General features: G+C 40.7%; 2 protein-coding genes across 5 annotated transcripts in view; one reads left to right on the top strand and one right to left on the bottom strand.

Moving 5' to 3' along the window:
• AMPD3 (adenosine monophosphate deaminase 3) overlaps positions 1–4,285 on the top strand; it is a 28,874-nt gene extending 24,589 nt beyond the window's left edge. The window contains exon 15 of the mRNA XM_052695671.1: positions 560–4,285. Within this exon, the coding sequence (XP_052551631.1) occupies positions 560–733 (174 nt within the window). The 3' untranslated portion in view covers positions 734–4,285. The remainder of the gene's footprint in view (positions 1–559) is intronic.
• Positions 4,286–5,394: 1,109 nt separating this feature from the next.
• RNF141 (ring finger protein 141) lies at positions 5,395–16,747 on the bottom strand. Of its 4 annotated transcripts, none has more exons than XM_052695673.1 (6): positions 16,634–16,747; positions 15,228–15,427; positions 13,684–13,792; positions 12,430–12,611; positions 9,498–9,605; positions 5,395–8,066 (listed from the first exon to the last, which is right to left on the bottom strand). In XM_052695673.1, the coding sequence occupies exons 2-6, from the start codon at positions 15,407–15,409 to the stop codon at positions 7,916–7,918; spliced, it is 732 nt and encodes a 243-aa protein (XP_052551633.1). In that variant the 5' UTR covers positions 15,410–15,427; positions 16,634–16,747; the 3' UTR covers positions 5,395–7,915. The 4 variants fall into 4 exon arrangements, with proteins under 4 accessions (XP_052551633.1, XP_052551637.1, XP_052551636.1 ...); XM_052695677.1 differs by having other exon boundaries at positions 15,228–15,424; positions 16,634–16,739; XM_052695676.1 differs by lacking the exon at positions 16,634–16,747 and adding an exon at positions 16,367–16,455 and having other exon boundaries at positions 15,228–15,424.
• Positions 16,748–17,459: the final 712 nt, after the last annotated feature.

The following is a 17,459-nucleotide window of genomic DNA, read 5'->3' as shown; positions in this document are numbered from 1 at the left end:
GGATGATATCCCTCTGCCAGTAATTTTATGTCTTGCAATAAGTAAAAATAATCTGCCTGTAATTAAGTATGACATGCTTTTAGCTAGCAAGAACTACTACAAAAAGTGTTATATTTAGGTATGTAGTCATATTACGTTATTTTATTTCCTACGAGTCCACTGCACGCTCTCTAAGATTTATTGTAGAGCATCCTCTCTTCTGAGACCTTTTCAAGCATTCCTTTCAAGAAATGGGAAGAGGGCTTTTCGTGCACGTTGTTTTGTTTCTTGCAGTGTTCCCTAGTGACAACTACTGATTTTCCTCAAGTAAACTTCTAACTAACAAAAGAAACCCAAGTCTCTTTTTTGACCTCTCCTTTGAAAGATTCAGTAGAAAAGACTAAATGCTAGCACAAGAATTTATATAGACCTTAAAATCTCCAGAGGTGATTAAGACCCTGATGTAAAGGTCAATGGCCAGCTGGTTAAAGTTGCTCTGTTCACTTGCTTCAACTAGATATTGAGTTATGTAATAAACCAGAGCATTTGAACTGACTTCCTCCTTTAATCCTGTTCACAGGAAAAACAGAAATTCTTAGGGGTTAACTACTGTAAAGAAGGGCCGGAGGGAAATGACATTCGAAAGACAAATGTTGCACAGATCCGGATGGCCTTCAGGTACGAGACGCTGTGCAATGAACTTAGTTTCCTGTCTGATGCTATGAGAACAGATGAGATTTCAACATTGTCATAGTAGTTACAAGCTCAAATAAACCACAGCATTTCACTCCCAAGCAGAATGGGACGCTAAATAGTATCGAATCATCTGCTGTTGATGCTACCGAGAAATACCTGAACAACATGGACAAAAATAGAGTATGGGAGCTAAACAGCATTTGCTGTTATCTTTTACTGTGTTATTCTCATTGCAAAAATGTCAGTTTCTACAAACAGTAGGCTTTGTAAGACTGCTGTAAATATTATATGCAAACTAAGAATCATGTATTATTTGTTTCATAGTGTCTTAAATGTGCACTATATTGTAGCTTGCAAAACTATACAGAGTATCCATAATGCATCCATGAGATGCATTTTAGGATACTGCGGATGCTGAAAGAACACACGCACCCAATTTTTGTCCTGCTAGTCTCATAGCAATCATGGCATTTACCACTGGGAAGTTTAACCCTTTATTCGACAGCAGATTGTATAGGGTGTGTAATTTTGAGGCTGCCCCCTCATTCATGATTCTTACCTTAACATTTCAGCAGTTAAACTGGAAAACAAGAAAGCTCAAAATATAGTAGTCACATTTAATGACCATTTAATTACTTCCTGTTGTCATGTGGGATGGCTGCAAATAACAGCAGACTAAATGTTTTTAATCTTAATATGTACAAAACACAGTGTCAAAATTATCACTATTGTACACTGTAATAACAAGTGTAATTACATTATGAAAGCTCTGCATTGTAGGTTAAGAACATATTTTTATTGCTTTTTAATCAGAGTATGTTGGTTTGCCAATTCAAATTATTTGGAAACTTATGAGATAATGCTGGTTGCATGTAAAGAGAGTTTTTTTTACTTGAACAAAGGAAGTGTTCTTATGAATCAGCAGTAGAAACTCCAGACCTGGGTTCTGGTCCTACTTCTGATGTCTTTTTACCAATTTGTGTTAGTTTGTATTTTAGTCAATTACAGAGATGAATGAGAAGTCACAAACTGTCTATTTATACAGAAGCTAGCTAGGTAATTTTTAGTCATTGTATGTTAAAACTTTTTATTTATGATGGAGCAGATAGTAAAATATAACTATTGTACGTCTTCCCCCGCCCCCCAATTCGAATAACCTTCTTAAGACAAAGTATTACTTCACTCAGAAAGGAATAAAGGTAATAAATATCACGTAGTAGTATCTTCATTTTGTAGGAACTGTAGGTAGCTTCGTGCAGAAAAAGAAAGAAAGACTTGAAGGCTTATGGATAAGCAGAGAGAGAGTGCCAATGCCTGTAAGTCCAAAACAGAAGTAATTAATCTGAAGGCCTATAGTCCCTAAGACAGGATGGTGAGCCTACAGAGAGACCTGCAGAGAGGTTACGAGTCTTAGAACAGAATAAATGCAGAATTAAAGTGTAAACAACATTTTAACAAATGCTAGCCAATTAAGTTTCATGCCACTTAGGTTTCTTAGGCCAGGCCCTTGTCCTGGATACCTACACCCATCCTTTCTGAAGTTGACCAGGTCTCACTTCCCCTTGTAAACGCAGAAGGAAGGAGCGCTGGTGAGATCACCAGTACCAGACACCTCAGTGATGGCACAAACGTAGGTATTTATTGAAACAAGCACTCTCCTCAGGCTGCAGGAGTGGAAAGCAGTACCTTCAAGGACAATTTCTAATGCCCCCGCTGTCCTGAATGGTGGTTGCATGAAGGAAGAATTCCGTTATCACCTACAGCTGTGCAGCCACGGAAGAGCCCCATAAGAAACTAACCTGAAAAAAGACCTTAGGAAATAGCCCGAAGCAGGGCTTCTACAGGGAGCCCTGGAGCACAGGAACAGACTTCTGGCCATCCAGGGAGTTGCAGCACTCGCAAGGCTAGACGAGGAATTCTGATCCAAAACAAGGTTGCAGACAGACGGTGAGCGACTCTCTGTCAGCTCTTCAGCCATCTAGCTTAATGTCTGCAGTGTTCAACTAGTGCCATTTTTGACACTCCTAGTGCAGCTTCAATCCTGTGAACCAGTGCAATACTGGCTCAACTGTGTAACATTAAGTTGTTCTAAGGTTATAGTCAGCTACACCTATGAGCCTCACTGTTAGAGATTTTAGCAGCTCACATAATGCATTATCAGGATCTGAGAATTTTCTTCCAATGGCCTGAAGAGTGGCTCCAACCTTTTGACTACATAAAATGGAGAAGAGTTAGAAGAGTTCTCTTCATTAGTACAGCTTCCTAATAAGTTTCTATACAAAGTGTTATTTACCTCAGTACCTTTATCCAGTCTGAGTAAGTAACATGCTTTTGAGAATTCTACTTTTAAGTATTTTTGATCTCACAACCATTGCTTTTTTGGGGCTGTTTCACCTGTGGATTGCCTTTAGTGTGTCTCTTGTTTGTCATTTATATTTCCTAGCATTTTTTGACACTATACCAAACTCCTGTATGTTTAATACCTTTCCAATTTCCCTTACCTCAAGAACATCAAGTTCTAATGTGTTGGTAGCTCTCTCAAAAAAACAAAAACAACAACCAAAAAAACCCCAAAACAAACAATAAACCAAAGTTAACAAAACAGAACAATTTAAATCTTTGTTGTTAGAGTAATCTGACTTTTTAACAATAACAAACTACCAAACAAGTGGCCGTTAGCACAAATTCTCCTTTTGGTGCATCCCTGTTTGCTGCTTTTAACAACACATTGAGTTAAGTGTTATATTTAGGGAAACAGAGCCATATCCTTCCAAGCTTCCATTGCTACATCCCTTTTTTGATTATCTTTTAGTTAATAGATGTTAGTGATTCTCAGAGTCAGTTCTGGAACAGTTTTAAGTTGCAGTTTTGTTCTAATGACTGTTTCAAACAACCTTGCAGTCTTAGGATATGCATGTAAAAACAGATCCACTGTTGAAGTGTTAATGTCATCTGAATTAACTGTCATACACTTTTACTCAAGTGCAAGATTGGGCAAACTGCTGTTCTTGTATTTCCCAGACCACGTTAAGATCTGACTGGGCTACAGCCCAGTTTGTTTTGCTTACACAGAAGAAAAAGAAAGGGACTCGATGAGCATTGCTGAAGGTGGTGATTTGGTGGTGGGTGGGAGGGATGCTTCAGAACGGCAGAGCATCCTATTTCCTCATCATTTCACCAGTGTTAATATTCAAATGCTATTCAAGACTTCCTTAAATCCAGTAGCTCAGAGCATTTTACACTTTCACCTAAAATGGTTAATTATGGCTTCTTGATATTTAAAACTTACCAATTTGAGCCATTTTTAGCAATGCTCTTCCATTCTCTTACAGTACTGTAGCAAACTTCAGGCTCTTACTCTTCTAGTGGGTAACACAGATTGTTCCTCACACCAGACCTGTCTTACCTTCTCGTATACGACCCTTTTTCACTTGTGGCTAAACCTTTCTATTCTTGTTGCCGAGTTAACATATCAACCTGAAAAAAGGTGGGGAGGGATGTCTGTAAAAAAATGCTTTTTCCTCCTGTGCCTAGGTTAAATGATGTTTATCACTGGCTCTTGTGGAAGCATAAAACATCACACAAATAAATGATAAAGAATATATTAGGATCTGTGTGTGTGGATGCGTCTCAATAAAACTGTAGCTGCTCTAACATTTTTAAGACACTCTGCAAAGGTTTCTGTTCCAGGATTCGGTGGGACACAAAGTGTTTTAAACCTACAGCACAGACCTTCCAGAGGCTGCCTGCTGTTTCCAAAACTGATGAATATAAAATTGTATACAGACCTTCAAAAAGAAAGATATATAAATTAAATTCGCCACTTACATCTACAAAAATAACGTGTGTGTTAAATTGATTGGGTGCCTCATCTTAAAACACAGTAAATAGAACTGTTAATTCTTCAAGTGCACCTACCTCTTGGTGCCTCTGTCACGTGGTAAATTCTGACATTTTTCATTTCCTCATCTGTTACTGAATTTCTCATCTGACTTCCAAAGATGATAATCCTAGTAACTAGGCAGAGGAAACGTTCACATTAAGGACACACTTCAATTCTTGCAGAAAAACAAAACAAACAACAAACGGGAAAAATACGGTAAGAATTTTCCAACAATAGCATTGTGAAGTTTTAAAATGAAACCTTTACAGGGAGAGTGGTGAGGTGCTGGAACAGCTGCCCGGAGAGGCTGAGGATGCCCCATCCCTGGAGGTGTTCAAGGCCAGGTTGGATGGGGCCCTGGGCAGCCTGGTCTGGTATGAAATGGGGAGGTTGGTGGCCCTGCATGTGGCAGGGGGTTGGAGATTCATGATCCTTGAGGTCCCTTCCAAACCTGGCCATTCTGTGATTCTGTGAAAATATCAGAAACACAATGGAAATGGTAGTATCCTAAAAAACAAAACCTCTCCCCCCCAAAACTGCTCGGTGTTGTCCTGGGACGCACAGGTTTGCTTGTCTCCATCACTGCAGAATGTTCCAATTTATTTATTTAGAGAAAAAAACTACTGAGAAAAAGAAGAGAAAAATCAGGGTGTGTCTCTATGCTGAGATACATGTAAGCCATCTTCCTAATGCCACACCTCTAAGTTCAAGAACTTCAGACTCACAGAGACATGTAACCATACCAACTGCATGATGGGGCTGCATTGAGATCATACTTACACAGACTTGTGTGCTATTAAGGCTGAGAGGTTCCTCAAGCTTGAGAGACTATGATATTTCATTCAAAGTAACTTTATTGCACAATTCATACACAAATTTTAATATACTGAAATGTCCTTAGCTATTAATACAATCTACAATGCTTAAATTACAATTTCACTTTAAATCTGTAAGAAATCTTCACTTCAGTAGAAGAAATGTCACTTTTAATGCCCCACCACCACCTGAAGGTTTTTGTAGTGATTCCCATTTTAAGGTCTAGCTCCCGGATCCCATTGCCATGCCCTGCTGCTGGGACTCCTTTCTAGAACTGTTTGCTAGATGTAATATTTCAGCCTAGGAAACACCGCCTGCACCACATTACTGAGCTTTCAGTGTCATGGTATCTATCTGCTGCCCCATCTAACATACAGTACATTTGACAAGGCACACATTACCTACATCACAGCCATGTGACTTATAAGCAACTTAATTAAGAAAGCTGTACAGAATACAAAGTTTACTTTTCACTATTTGATTAATTTTTGCATCATTTTATATAGTACTGGCAAGTGTCATTATGCTACAGGTAATCTGTCTGCATTAATTACAAAATTACATTGTAATAAGTTCATGTAATTCTCAGCAGTAAGTTAGCTTATAAAAGCTCAGTTCAGAAGTATAATTTTCAAAAGACTTGAAAAATAAAGTTAGCTTGATGCATATTTAGATGCTTTCTCTGTTCCAGTAATATAAAAAACACCTTAAAAATTCCAGTGTTCTGAATACAGATTAATGCAAGCTCAGAAAGCAAACTGGAACCAAACTGGTGCGCGATTAAGAATATTTGCAAATATTTTAGTGGAAAATCCCTGACCATTATTAGTTTTCAGCCCAACCAAGCAGTCCATACATTTTCTGAAGAATATCTCATGGACATCAAAGGATTAACAAAGGAAAATAATAACTCTCAACTATATACATTCATAAATTAATTTTTAAACAGTTAAATAGAGACTTACACATTTTGCTCTCTTGGCTTTCAGATGATACAATAAGAGTACTCCAATGGGTGTCATATGCTGCTAGCGAGAAATAAAATAGAGAAATTCCCAAGATTTGGAGGCTGACGTGATTAAATTATTCTATAGCAGCCAATTAAAACAAGTAACCTAAATATGCATATCTGTGTGTGCACAAGCCTTTTGGTTGAGAGTTATTCCCTGACAAAAGGCCGTAGTCCTACAGCGTCATCAAATTTAAACAAGTATTGCCATCAAAGAGCCAGTCTTACAGTAAGCAACATTTATGCTGATATGCCCTAAAATGATACACTGGAGTATTTCCCTCTCAACAGCCTCAAGATAAAAGAGTAGTCTTTGTTAATATCAAAAATAGATGTATTCCTTCTGCACAATAGCGGTTGGTTTCCGCAACGTTATGGAAGCCAAAAGGCCTGTGAATACTAGTGATGACAATTTGTTTTAGAGTCTCTTAGCTCTTCTAAGGTTCAACTCTGCTAGACAGATGCATTGCTGTGCTCTAGTTTGATGTCCCTTTCCACGTGTCTAACTCGATGTCAGCCATGGCATGTGACACAACTGTTCTCCAAGCAGAAGATTCTCCCTGCCACGCAAAAGCATATTGCACTTGTAGAGATACAGCACAGCACGTCAGATTATCACCTTGCAATCCTTAGTATTTCTCACTTCACTGCTTTGAAATCTCACAGGAAGCAAATAATACCACAGCACCAGGCTAAACTACAACTTCACTGCTAATTAGAATAAAGTCAGTCCTTCAGAAATGCCTAATGCTTAAAAATAATTCCGGCTGTTCCTGATCAAAAAATATAGGAAGTGATTTCCTTTGTTAGGATTGTCTGTGAAACTGTTTAACGTTTTCAAGCTAATGAGACCATGCTAAACATCAAATTGAAAAAGAGATTACCTAGTTAGAATAAAGGAAAACGCACAAGTACATTTACACAGATGTCTGCAGCCTTCAAAACAGATTTTAAATAATTAATTCTAAAACTGGTAGCAGATCAAACAGAATTATTATTTTTTAAATCTGTAAACACTAAAAGATGTAGTAATTGGCAAACTGAAGAATAGGTAGCACGCTGTCTTTCAAGTTTCAGCAGTAGAATTCCAAGTAAGTAATAACTAGTCCTAGCTCATCTTCATTCATGTTTGCCATGAATCTAAAAGGGATGGCTGTTAAGGATGAGTCCGGTGAGGTCAGTCCATCTGGTGTGGTGCATCTTTTGCAGCAGTGCACTGTGATGTTCAAACAGCAGTTAGCAGTTGCAGCTGTGCTATGACAAGTAGCTTCATCTAGTAGTCAAAATGTTAAGATCAAAAATTATTGTTAAAATAACCTCTGTAAATGTTTAAAGGTTTCGCTGAAAGTACACGTTAGGACTGCAAACACACAAACTGGCTCACATACCACATGTCTTACAAGAGTAATGCAGATTCACAGTGGCCAAGAAGACTTAAGACAGACTATAAATGAATGACAAGAGGTAAAACCAGACGTTTGTGACAACAAAAGCTTCAAGTACTTCTACTCTTGGCAGCTTGTTGGTCAGTGTCAGGGCCTGAGAGGCTGGCCCACCTCATCTACCATGTTAAGGATGTAAGTAGCGATATCATCCTCTGTAGGTGCATCTGAAACCACCCAAGAATCACCTGCCCCAGTTACTTGGCGACGGCAGACAGGACAGCTCCTGTGACGATCACTCCTGTCAGAAAGCCAGAGAAATGAGGATTTTTCATTGGTGATCTCCTTCTGGCCAAAAAAAAAGCCCCCACTTCAATGAACACCACCAACACATCACCAACAAAACAAACCAACCCAGTGTGAACTTCAATCATCACATTCATTGGATGAGACGTCTGGAATCCTTCTTTTGTTTCAAATCTTTTTTATGAGGAAGATGGCCAACAAATCTGAATGCAGCTCTACTTTTTCAGTAATAAATGTGGTGTCCTGCTCTTTAGTTACTCAGGGTCATACGTGCTCTAGTCTAAACTCCAAACTCTTCCTATCTTTAAATATTTAGCTAAAGTGCATCAGAAACCAGTCCCCATAAGCTTCCTCTGCAGAAATAAGAACCCTTTTCCTGGGTCAGTCAGCCCGCTGAAGTTCAGAATTGGCCCTCAGAGACCCATCACCTCCCCCACTAACTCAGGTGCCTGAAGCAGTTATGCCTCTAAACTGGTAGACTGTTACTCGCCAAGCTAAGCAGAGAAAAACTTCAGAGACTGCATACTAGAAAGGAACAGTGTAACTGGAACTTAGTTCAGCTGATGCATCAGCCATGGTGGAATATAATCTACTCTGCATCAAGATAGTTAAACTAAGCTTTGCAATGCCAACAGATTTTAAAGCACTTTCCTAGAAAGACAGATGACTGCCTATTCACAGATCCACTCATTTTTGCTGTTTTTTTCTTACACAAACATGGTATTACAAAAATAACTTATTGGTAAGCCTCTGAGAAAGCCACAAAACAAAATTCTTGAGTGTTACATGAGTGAAGTGTAAAATCATTTGTATTAACTAATCAAAAAAGTCTAACCAAGGAAACTCACAGTTAAAGCTAGACTGCCACAACACTACAAATCCCTGCAGGTCTTCTGTGTGGCCAGTGGAGAGCGCTGCTCTCCCACAGAAAGCAATTTCTGTTTTCCGACTGATGTGTCAGACGGATGCAGAAGCTGAAAAGCTGTTTGCTTGAAGAATGAAGCTGAGCACATATCTTAAGAGATGTTATACATCAATTCCAATGTGCTGCTATTAAGAATATTTTCCTAGAGAAACTCTGATATACTTAAGTTAGCAAATAGGGTACTTGCTTCAAATGAAAGCAGAATATATGTAAAAAAATCCCTTTGATAGGTATTCCCCAGTAATAAGATAGTTCAGCTTGCCTTCATATTTGCATGCTAACTACTGATTTTTTTTTCTCCAAAAAGCAGCTTTTTGAGATGCTGTGAAGCACAAGTCAGCATCAGCATATGCCCTGTTTTCTTTAGTTTCTAAGCAAAATTACAATGATCTGTAACTAAATATTAAATTGTACACCAACTGAGGAATCTGTCAGACCAAGAAACAAGTCTGATAGACAGTGCAAGCTACAAAATGATAAATAACCTTTAATATGTATTACCATTTATCAATGCACTTCTGGCAGAAACTGTGAGCACACGGCAAGATCAAATCAACACGTCCATCCATGCAAATGCAACATTCATCTTCATCTGTCGGCTGCTTAAGCCTGCAGAAGAGAAGCAGTGTTTTCTATCAGACAACAGATAAGTTTCATGTTTGTGCTCTGGTAAAAATACATTTCACATCAAAATTGCCGACGGACAGCCCAGAATGCCTGTACTTATCTTCAACAACGATGTACTTTTTTGGATGGGGCAGTTATGTCATCCCAGCCCATGTCAGCCAACATAGCCTCAAGCTACCAGCAAGCAGCAGCAACTGAACAAGACTAAGTTAGAATTTGCCATTTATTTTTTTGGCCATCTTGTACTTTTGGTGTTGCAAAGGGTTATGCAAATTCTTTTCCATTTCAACAAAGGAACTGTAAGCTGTAACTTACATTATTACAAAGCACAGGAGTGAGCCAAAGAACAAAAACACTGTTTACACTAAAGGCAGGACAGGACAACAATCTGCCTTCCTCTCACAGACTGTGAGGCTGAAATATTTCAGAACGAACTTTGTCAGACTGGCAGATGTGACAACAGTATGCACCTTGAAAGGACCCATCACCAGAAATGCATGTTTACCAATTTCACATGCCATCAAAATGCCAAGAGAAAAATTATTCCATGGATAGAAAAGAACGGTTTTAGCTTGCAATACACTCCCTGTGATTGTTCCTTCAAATTAAGATTCTCTCCCAAGCTAGTTTTCCAATTAAAATTCCATGTGTTCTTGGAACAGAGGAGAGTTCAAAACTTAAATCCCCCACTGGGACAGATGCATTTTGTCCATCTGCAACTTTTTCAAGTAATGGATACGTGTATCTCAAACTCACAACACTAGCATCCTGAATATTTCCATCAAGACTTCTCAAGCATGAGGTACACCAAATCCTCAGCTTCCACTGACCTGGACACGTAAATATTTATGCATTTACAACCAAGTCTGACAGATGGCAGCAGAGGGGCACTCCAACAAAACAGTGTCTGACACGGAAGCGCAGATAAAGCAAAGGTGTGTCACTGAATTCCTCCAGATGGAAGAAATGGCACTCACTGACATTCATCAAAGCTTGCTAAACTTTCACGGAGACCCAACTGTGGATGTGAGCACACTGATGTGGTGGGTTGTGTGTTCCAGCACTGGTGACAGTGATGTAAAAGACAGGGCAAGTTCCAGATGGCCATGCACAGGTGTCATACCACAAAATGAAGAGCAGCTCAATCAGCTTATCAGTTGCAAATCAGCTAATGGTGGTGTCTGTGCAGAAAATTATTGTTTTGTAGCTGAGAATTTGCTCTGTCAAAGAGTGTTATTGTGCTCTTTGTAGTTTCCAAGGAAATAAATATGAGGCATTAGTTTCCGAGCAACCAACGTATAAGAGTGACAAACTAAGGAAATGCTTGTCTCCTCATTATCAGAAGGCATAAAGCAGTTATGGATATTTTGGAATAGGAAGTAGATGTTCCGCAGAAATAAGGTATTATTCCAGTGGAAGAAGTTCAGATAAGAAGGAGAATGAAACAGATAATATTTGCTATATTTGGTCAGTGACACCCAGTTCTTCTAGAGCTGAAGAACATCTAAGGATTAACAGAGTTTAGGCAAACTGGAGGATATCACAGAAAAGCAAACAGACATCCTAGGTATAACATACTTGGTGTTTTAGCCTGTATTTTTCTAGAAGACTTAAAAAGCTTGGATAAAATACAATTGGAAAATACCTGCTCACTAAATTCCAGCATATCGTTATCATATTAGAAAAATGAAGATTACAAATATCTCCATCTTGAAGTCTGAAAATGAAACTAACCCAGCAAACCTTGTATCTACTCACTGACTTTGGTAAAACAGAATTTGTTTTTGCATAACCATCTGGTTTGCTGTTACGGCTTGTTTGAAGTAGACTATTTCTAGACAGACACGTAAGCCAAGACCATTCATATTTGAGAAAGAGCAGAAAAACACGCTTTCCTCAACAAGCCCAAGATTTGCTACCTGATTCCAGCATTTTATTATCTCAACAGCTAATAATTAAAGATTATATGTTCCCAAACAAGAGAAATGGGAAATTAAACAAAAAGAGCACATTCTGCAGTTCCCTGACTGAAAAAAACCCACAACAGTGGGCTCTATGTATTTAATAAGAACAACGCTGACTCTCTTCTCAATCTAACAGCTGGCATATAACACTCTGAGCAGCGTCAGCAACTCCACCTTACTTAGGAATGAATTAGAACTAACTCAAAGTTAAAAGTAAGGCATTGCAGTTGCAACAGATCCACATAGAGAAATGGTGAGAAGCTTCTTGCTGTTCAATTCAGTTTGAGCTGAAATTATTGCAGGTGTTGACCTCAGTCTTTTACTTTTCCTCTAGCTAACAAAGCAGGATGTCAACATGTGTGAGACAGTTCACATTTTTCCAGTCTTGCAAGTTAAATTATTACTGCAATTGATGAGTTTCTAGTGGCAACAGATGGGAACTTTCACATGCCAAAATGTAGAAGAGGAAGAGAAAGTTTAAGTGGAACAATAACAGAATCTGTTTAAACAAACACTGTCAAAACCTTTAGATTTGTAGCTGCAGCTGATTCCATTTCCTTCTGTTTCCTTATTCAGGAGGTTCAGCATATACCATGCTTATTATTAAAGCTGACCACTAAAATGATTGTTCTGAAAGCTAAGGTATAGTAGTGCCAGCAGAATTTGAACAGAATATATACTGCATTTCTCTTGATAGAAGAGATATGCTATTAATGTTGGTGGGACAGACTGCACCTGCCAAGTTCTCTCAGTTTTGATCAGGGAGGCTTTCTACTTCAGATTTTATACAGAACTTTAATGATATTTATGCTGTAACTGTGGTCAGAAGTACATCAACGTACCTTCCCATCCATAAGCTGGCCTGGGATGATGACACAGCTGTCAAACTCTCAGCAGCTTCTTCAGAAGTACCACTTTGCCCAAGAGCCCCTGCTGCTTGACTGGTGATGTCTTTATAAAGTTGAACAAACTGATACAAGTTCAAGATTCTTGAAACTTCCACGATGCCACTTGTTTTATTTATCTTAAGAAATAAGAATTGTTTGCAGTTATATATCAGATTTTTATGGGAAATTGTTCAAAATTCTTTTTATGCACTGCAGTTCTCATGACAGTAGCCACCTAAATTGCAGCCTACTCTGGCAAGAATTAACATCTGCAAACACAGCTCTTCTGTTTTCTTATGAAAAATATTGCAGTTATGACTACATTTCTAGGAGAAGACAATTATGTTCACTGCTCAAATGGATTAAGCTGTAAGCAAGAAGTGACCTAATGCCTAAAAACTGTGTTAATCTTAGAAGACGAATAGAATAATCAGTCATTTCACATTTCAGCTTGAAATAGCCTGCAATGGCGGCTGCCTTAATGAAAACTAAAAGCAAACAAACTGGCAAGTTCCTAGTTTCAAACAAAATCTGAGAGATGGTGTGGCTGTAACTGTACATTAACAGTGCTCGCTGGCTTCAGGATTGTTTAAGGATGTTACCTGATAGGATACAGAGGGGAAAAATCTCCTTATTAGAAAGAACAGCCTTAATAAGTTTTGTCGAGGTTCCTCAAACTAATAGTTAAATATTGACATATATATTAATAAATACTATAAACTATAGATCAGTTTTGTAGGGAGTCAACATACATACAGTTATGCTAGCTAAACCAATACTGTTTGAAATTACAGGCTAACTTCACCCACTATGGACCCAAATTTGTAGTCTGTTGTACTATTTGATTTTCACGTATCATAGGCTGGTCTGAGTTAGAAGATAATCTTTAAAGATCATCTAACCCATCACCGCTGGACTCATCTCACAACTCATACGAATTAGTAATTAATTAATTAATTAATTAGTAATACTAATTAGTAATTAACAGGCTGTAAGTGCACCAGAGGATAATGCTACTTTAAGCTTAGTCGTGAAAATGTTTTTGTTAACCTGCTTTTCACAGAAATGCAGATTTTAGACTCGATTTGTCACAAATAATATCCTTGAATACATTACCCGTCTCAAGTGCATTAAAAGAAATCTAACAGGTGTTGGATTTTACCAGTCCTCAAACACCTACAGTCAAATTAAAATCAACAGTAATCTTACTTTGGTACAGATTATCCGAACGACCACCTTCCAGAAAGCAGAAGAATCAGAACCAGGTTGCACTTCAAATAACAGATGTTTCTCTTGCCCAGAAGCTAATTTTGCAGTACTGAAATGAAGAAAAATCAGTCTAACATCACGTGCCCAGTCTACAAACATCAGCAAACTCAGTTACTATAGTATCTCTATTGCTTACCCCTGTGCTTTTTCTATCTTGGAAGGCATTTTATCACTACTGCCCAGAGACATGAAATTTAAGAGTAGTAACCATCTTAGCATGTCATTCAACATAAAGCACCTCAGTCGTTTCACTTCAAATTGCACAGTACATCTCACAAAACACCAGCATCCTTGGCAGACTTTGTAATTCAAATATACTTTAATTGCTTATTACAACAATCACACAGTTTCGTCCAATCTAAGACAACTACTTCCTTATCATTTGTGCAAAACAAGTATGCAATTACCATCACATGCAGACAAGGCGTACTTTTGCTATATATACTAATAACAGAACAGTAAGCTGCAGGTGACCCCTGGCTTTTTTTTTTTTCCCCCATGGAACACAGGCATAGAGGTTGATTTCACAAGAATCAAACAAATTATAGTACTTTCAGGTTGAAGTAAACACTGTCAAGAAATAAAAAACTTGAATGAGAATGGTATCTTGGAGTTAATTACACTGAAATATACTTAGATTTTCTTATGAAACATAAGGAAACATTCTTCAAAACTGATCTACCCAGAAGGCATCTGTCTGTTCTTCAAGGTGCAAAAGTCATTTGAAAAAACATTACGCTGTCTAAGACAATTTCTAAACTGAATACAAACTCACATTACATTAAACAGTAAATTCTACCAAAACCCACATGCAACAAAACCCCTTTCAGCACATATTTCTTCAACGCAGCTTGTTTTATATCATAAATACCGAGTGAGCGAAAACAACTCTGCTTTTCTATTCCTTTCTTTTTACTGGCAACATATTAGTGAAACAAAATGCAAGCTACAAAAACAAGTGTTACTTATGCAGCCTTTTTTGGGGGGACTATTTTGGCTGCTGGTTTCAAAGAGTAAAAGATGCATCTCATCTTTAAAGAGGAACAGCACTGCATGTCCAGAGATGTGGGAGAAATGGTCACAAACAGTTCTGCCTCCAGTTCTACCTTCCCAGTGTTGCTGTATTGGCTTTCTACAGGGCTCGTGTTTCTACTTTCTACTACAAATGATAGGAAGAAAGGAAGCAGCACAGCATCTTCAGTTGATGGAGGATAGGGGCACAAGGTGACTTGAACTAAAAGATGTACTAAATGTTGACCTCTTGGGATCTTCTAAGAGTGAAGTAACACCAGCTGGAAGAAAAGTGACTGTAAGGGTGAGAAATGACTTGGTCTATGTGCAACTACAATCTTTATAAAAACTATAAGATCCAAAGTAAATATCTGAAAACCAGTTGGCTAGTTCTGGCTTAGCCAGCACAGAGGAATACACTGCATAGAAGTTCTTTGTAAAGCATGGAAAAAAGGAAACAAATGAACACTTACACATCATTAAGTTCAGCTACTCTTCCTAGAAACTCTTCATAGGTTAGGAAACCACTTTCTTGAACCAAAGAAGCATGCTTTGCTACTTTTTCTGGCAACTTGTTCATTATAGTTTGTGTCTGGCTTGAAATCTGTTGACCCATAGTGAAGTTCTTCAACTCAGTTCCATGGAAAGTTCTCATTCACTTGTAAAGTGTCTGCTGAAAAGAGGGTTACATTTGAGTCTTCTATGGCTAGCTGCTCACATCTTTCTTGCTGTGTTAAACTTTAGCCACCTGCTAACTAGACTATTCCACAGTAACACAATTTAACCAAATCAGAAAGGGAGCCAAACAGGAGAGACTGGAGCGTGGCATTACAACTCAAGAAATACGTGTTCCTTCTCATAAAGCGTTCCTTGTATTCCACAGACAGTGACTGCACACACAGCTATAAATACACCCAGCAAACATCTCAAGATTATGGCGGCAGTTTTCGTTTTCACTATTGAAAAAAGAAGTGCTGGTAAAAAGACTCTGCTTTGGGATGCATTACTGCGCAGATGTGCTCAAGCCTCTTCAGTTTCAACCTATGCCACCATCATCCCTTCACACTCAAGTCTTTTCCCCCAGCATTTGTCACAAGGTTCCCTCTGCCTTCTGGTTCTGGAAGGCTTCACCTGCTCTGCCGCTCGTTCCCTCTCGCTAACCGTTAGGTGGGACTAACATCGCGATTTCTCCTTGCTTCTTATTCTGAAGCGGCAAAGGTACCCATTCCGTTCTGCCCGCACGGTTTGGTGCACGCGATTCAAGCCGCTACTTTCACGTCTTCAGAGACCCGCTACGGACAGAGGCCTACAGCGGCAAACTGCCTGCGGAATAGCATCAACCTTAAGAACCGAACAGCCCGGCGACGGCCGCGCTGCACAGCCCGCAGGAGAGGCACGGCCGAGAGACGCAACCGCACCCCCCGTGAGCGCGGCCACAGGGAAACGGCCGCGCTCGCGCCAGGCCCTCGTCGCCCCGCGCTGGAGGCGGGACTCTCCAGCAGTTCTCCGAAGGCGGCGGCGCCCACCCCGACGGCTCCCCGGTCCCGCCCCCGCGCTCGCACCCCTCACCCCCCCCTCCCCTTCCTCCTCGGGACGCGGACGGCGGCCTCACCCCGGCAGCCCGGCATCCCGCTCGCCGCCTCCCGACGGCAGCCCGGCGGGGCCGCACCCCGCGCCCGGCGTTCGGCGCAGGCGCGGCGGCTCCCGGCGCGCCGCGGTGACGCCGCGCTGCCGTTGGGCGGAAGGGGGCGCGAGGCCGGGGAGAGTGGCGCGGCCGGAGCTCCTGGCCCGGTGAGCAAGGAAAGCGGGAAAGCCAGCCGCGGCCGTAAGTGATAGGGCGCTTAGGGACAGGAGTCGTAGAACAGCCTCTGGAGGTCACCTGCATCCCGACGCTTCGAGTCGTAATTGCAGAAGTCGCGTTCCGTCTGTCGTTCAAAGCGGAGAAAAGGAGCGGTGCTTCCCCTGCTTCCCCTTCCTGCCCACTTGAGTCGCGCTCTTCCCACGCCGCGGCAGCCCGTTGTCCGGGGCACCGCCTGGGCTGGGCCGGGAACCCGCGGCTCTTCCTGCGAAGCGAGCGGCCCCGCGGCCGGAGGTCAGCCGGCAGCTGTGCCGCGGGCGGGAAGCGGGACGGGGCCGCCGGCGGCGGACGGGGTGCCGCGAATCACCTGTATGGGAACGCGAGCGGAGCGCCGGCTCTGCGGCGCTGAGAGCGGTTAAAAAGGAAAGGCGTTTGACAAGAGGCAGAGACGCCCTTTCTGAAATCTCTCCTAAGTTTCTGGTGGTGCCAGGTGAGGGTTCGGGCTGCTTGACATCTTGTCTGGAAGTTCATCGAGTGTTTGCTTTGCAACTCCATTAAGCCGTGAGCAGGAACATCTTATACTAATCCAAACGTGATGGAGCCGTGCTCAATGTACAGAAAATGTCAAGCACAGCGCTCACTGATCTGCTGTTTGTACCTGGCTTTTATTGCTGACAGGACGGTGCAGCAGCTTCATTTTAGCTTTTGTGATGTTATTGTAAGGGTAAGAGGGAGCAGGTTCCTTGCTGCGCTGACTAGGCCCCAAGGCACGGCACTGAGCGCTCCAGGAGGGTTCATGGAGGGTGAAGCAACCCATGCACACAGCCAGGCAACAGAGTGCAGGTCGGGGTGAACACTGTCTGAGTTTTGAAAGTAAAAGAGATGCTTACATAATAGGGCAACTTCT

Source organism: Tympanuchus pallidicinctus, unplaced genomic scaffold (genome assembly GCF_026119805.1).
Source record: "Tympanuchus pallidicinctus isolate F22 unplaced genomic scaffold, pur_lepc_1.0 scaffold3, whole genome shotgun sequence".
Lineage (NCBI taxonomy): Eukaryota > Metazoa > Chordata > Aves > Galliformes > Phasianidae > Tympanuchus > Tympanuchus pallidicinctus.
This window is presented reverse-complemented; position numbering and strand designations above follow the sequence as displayed.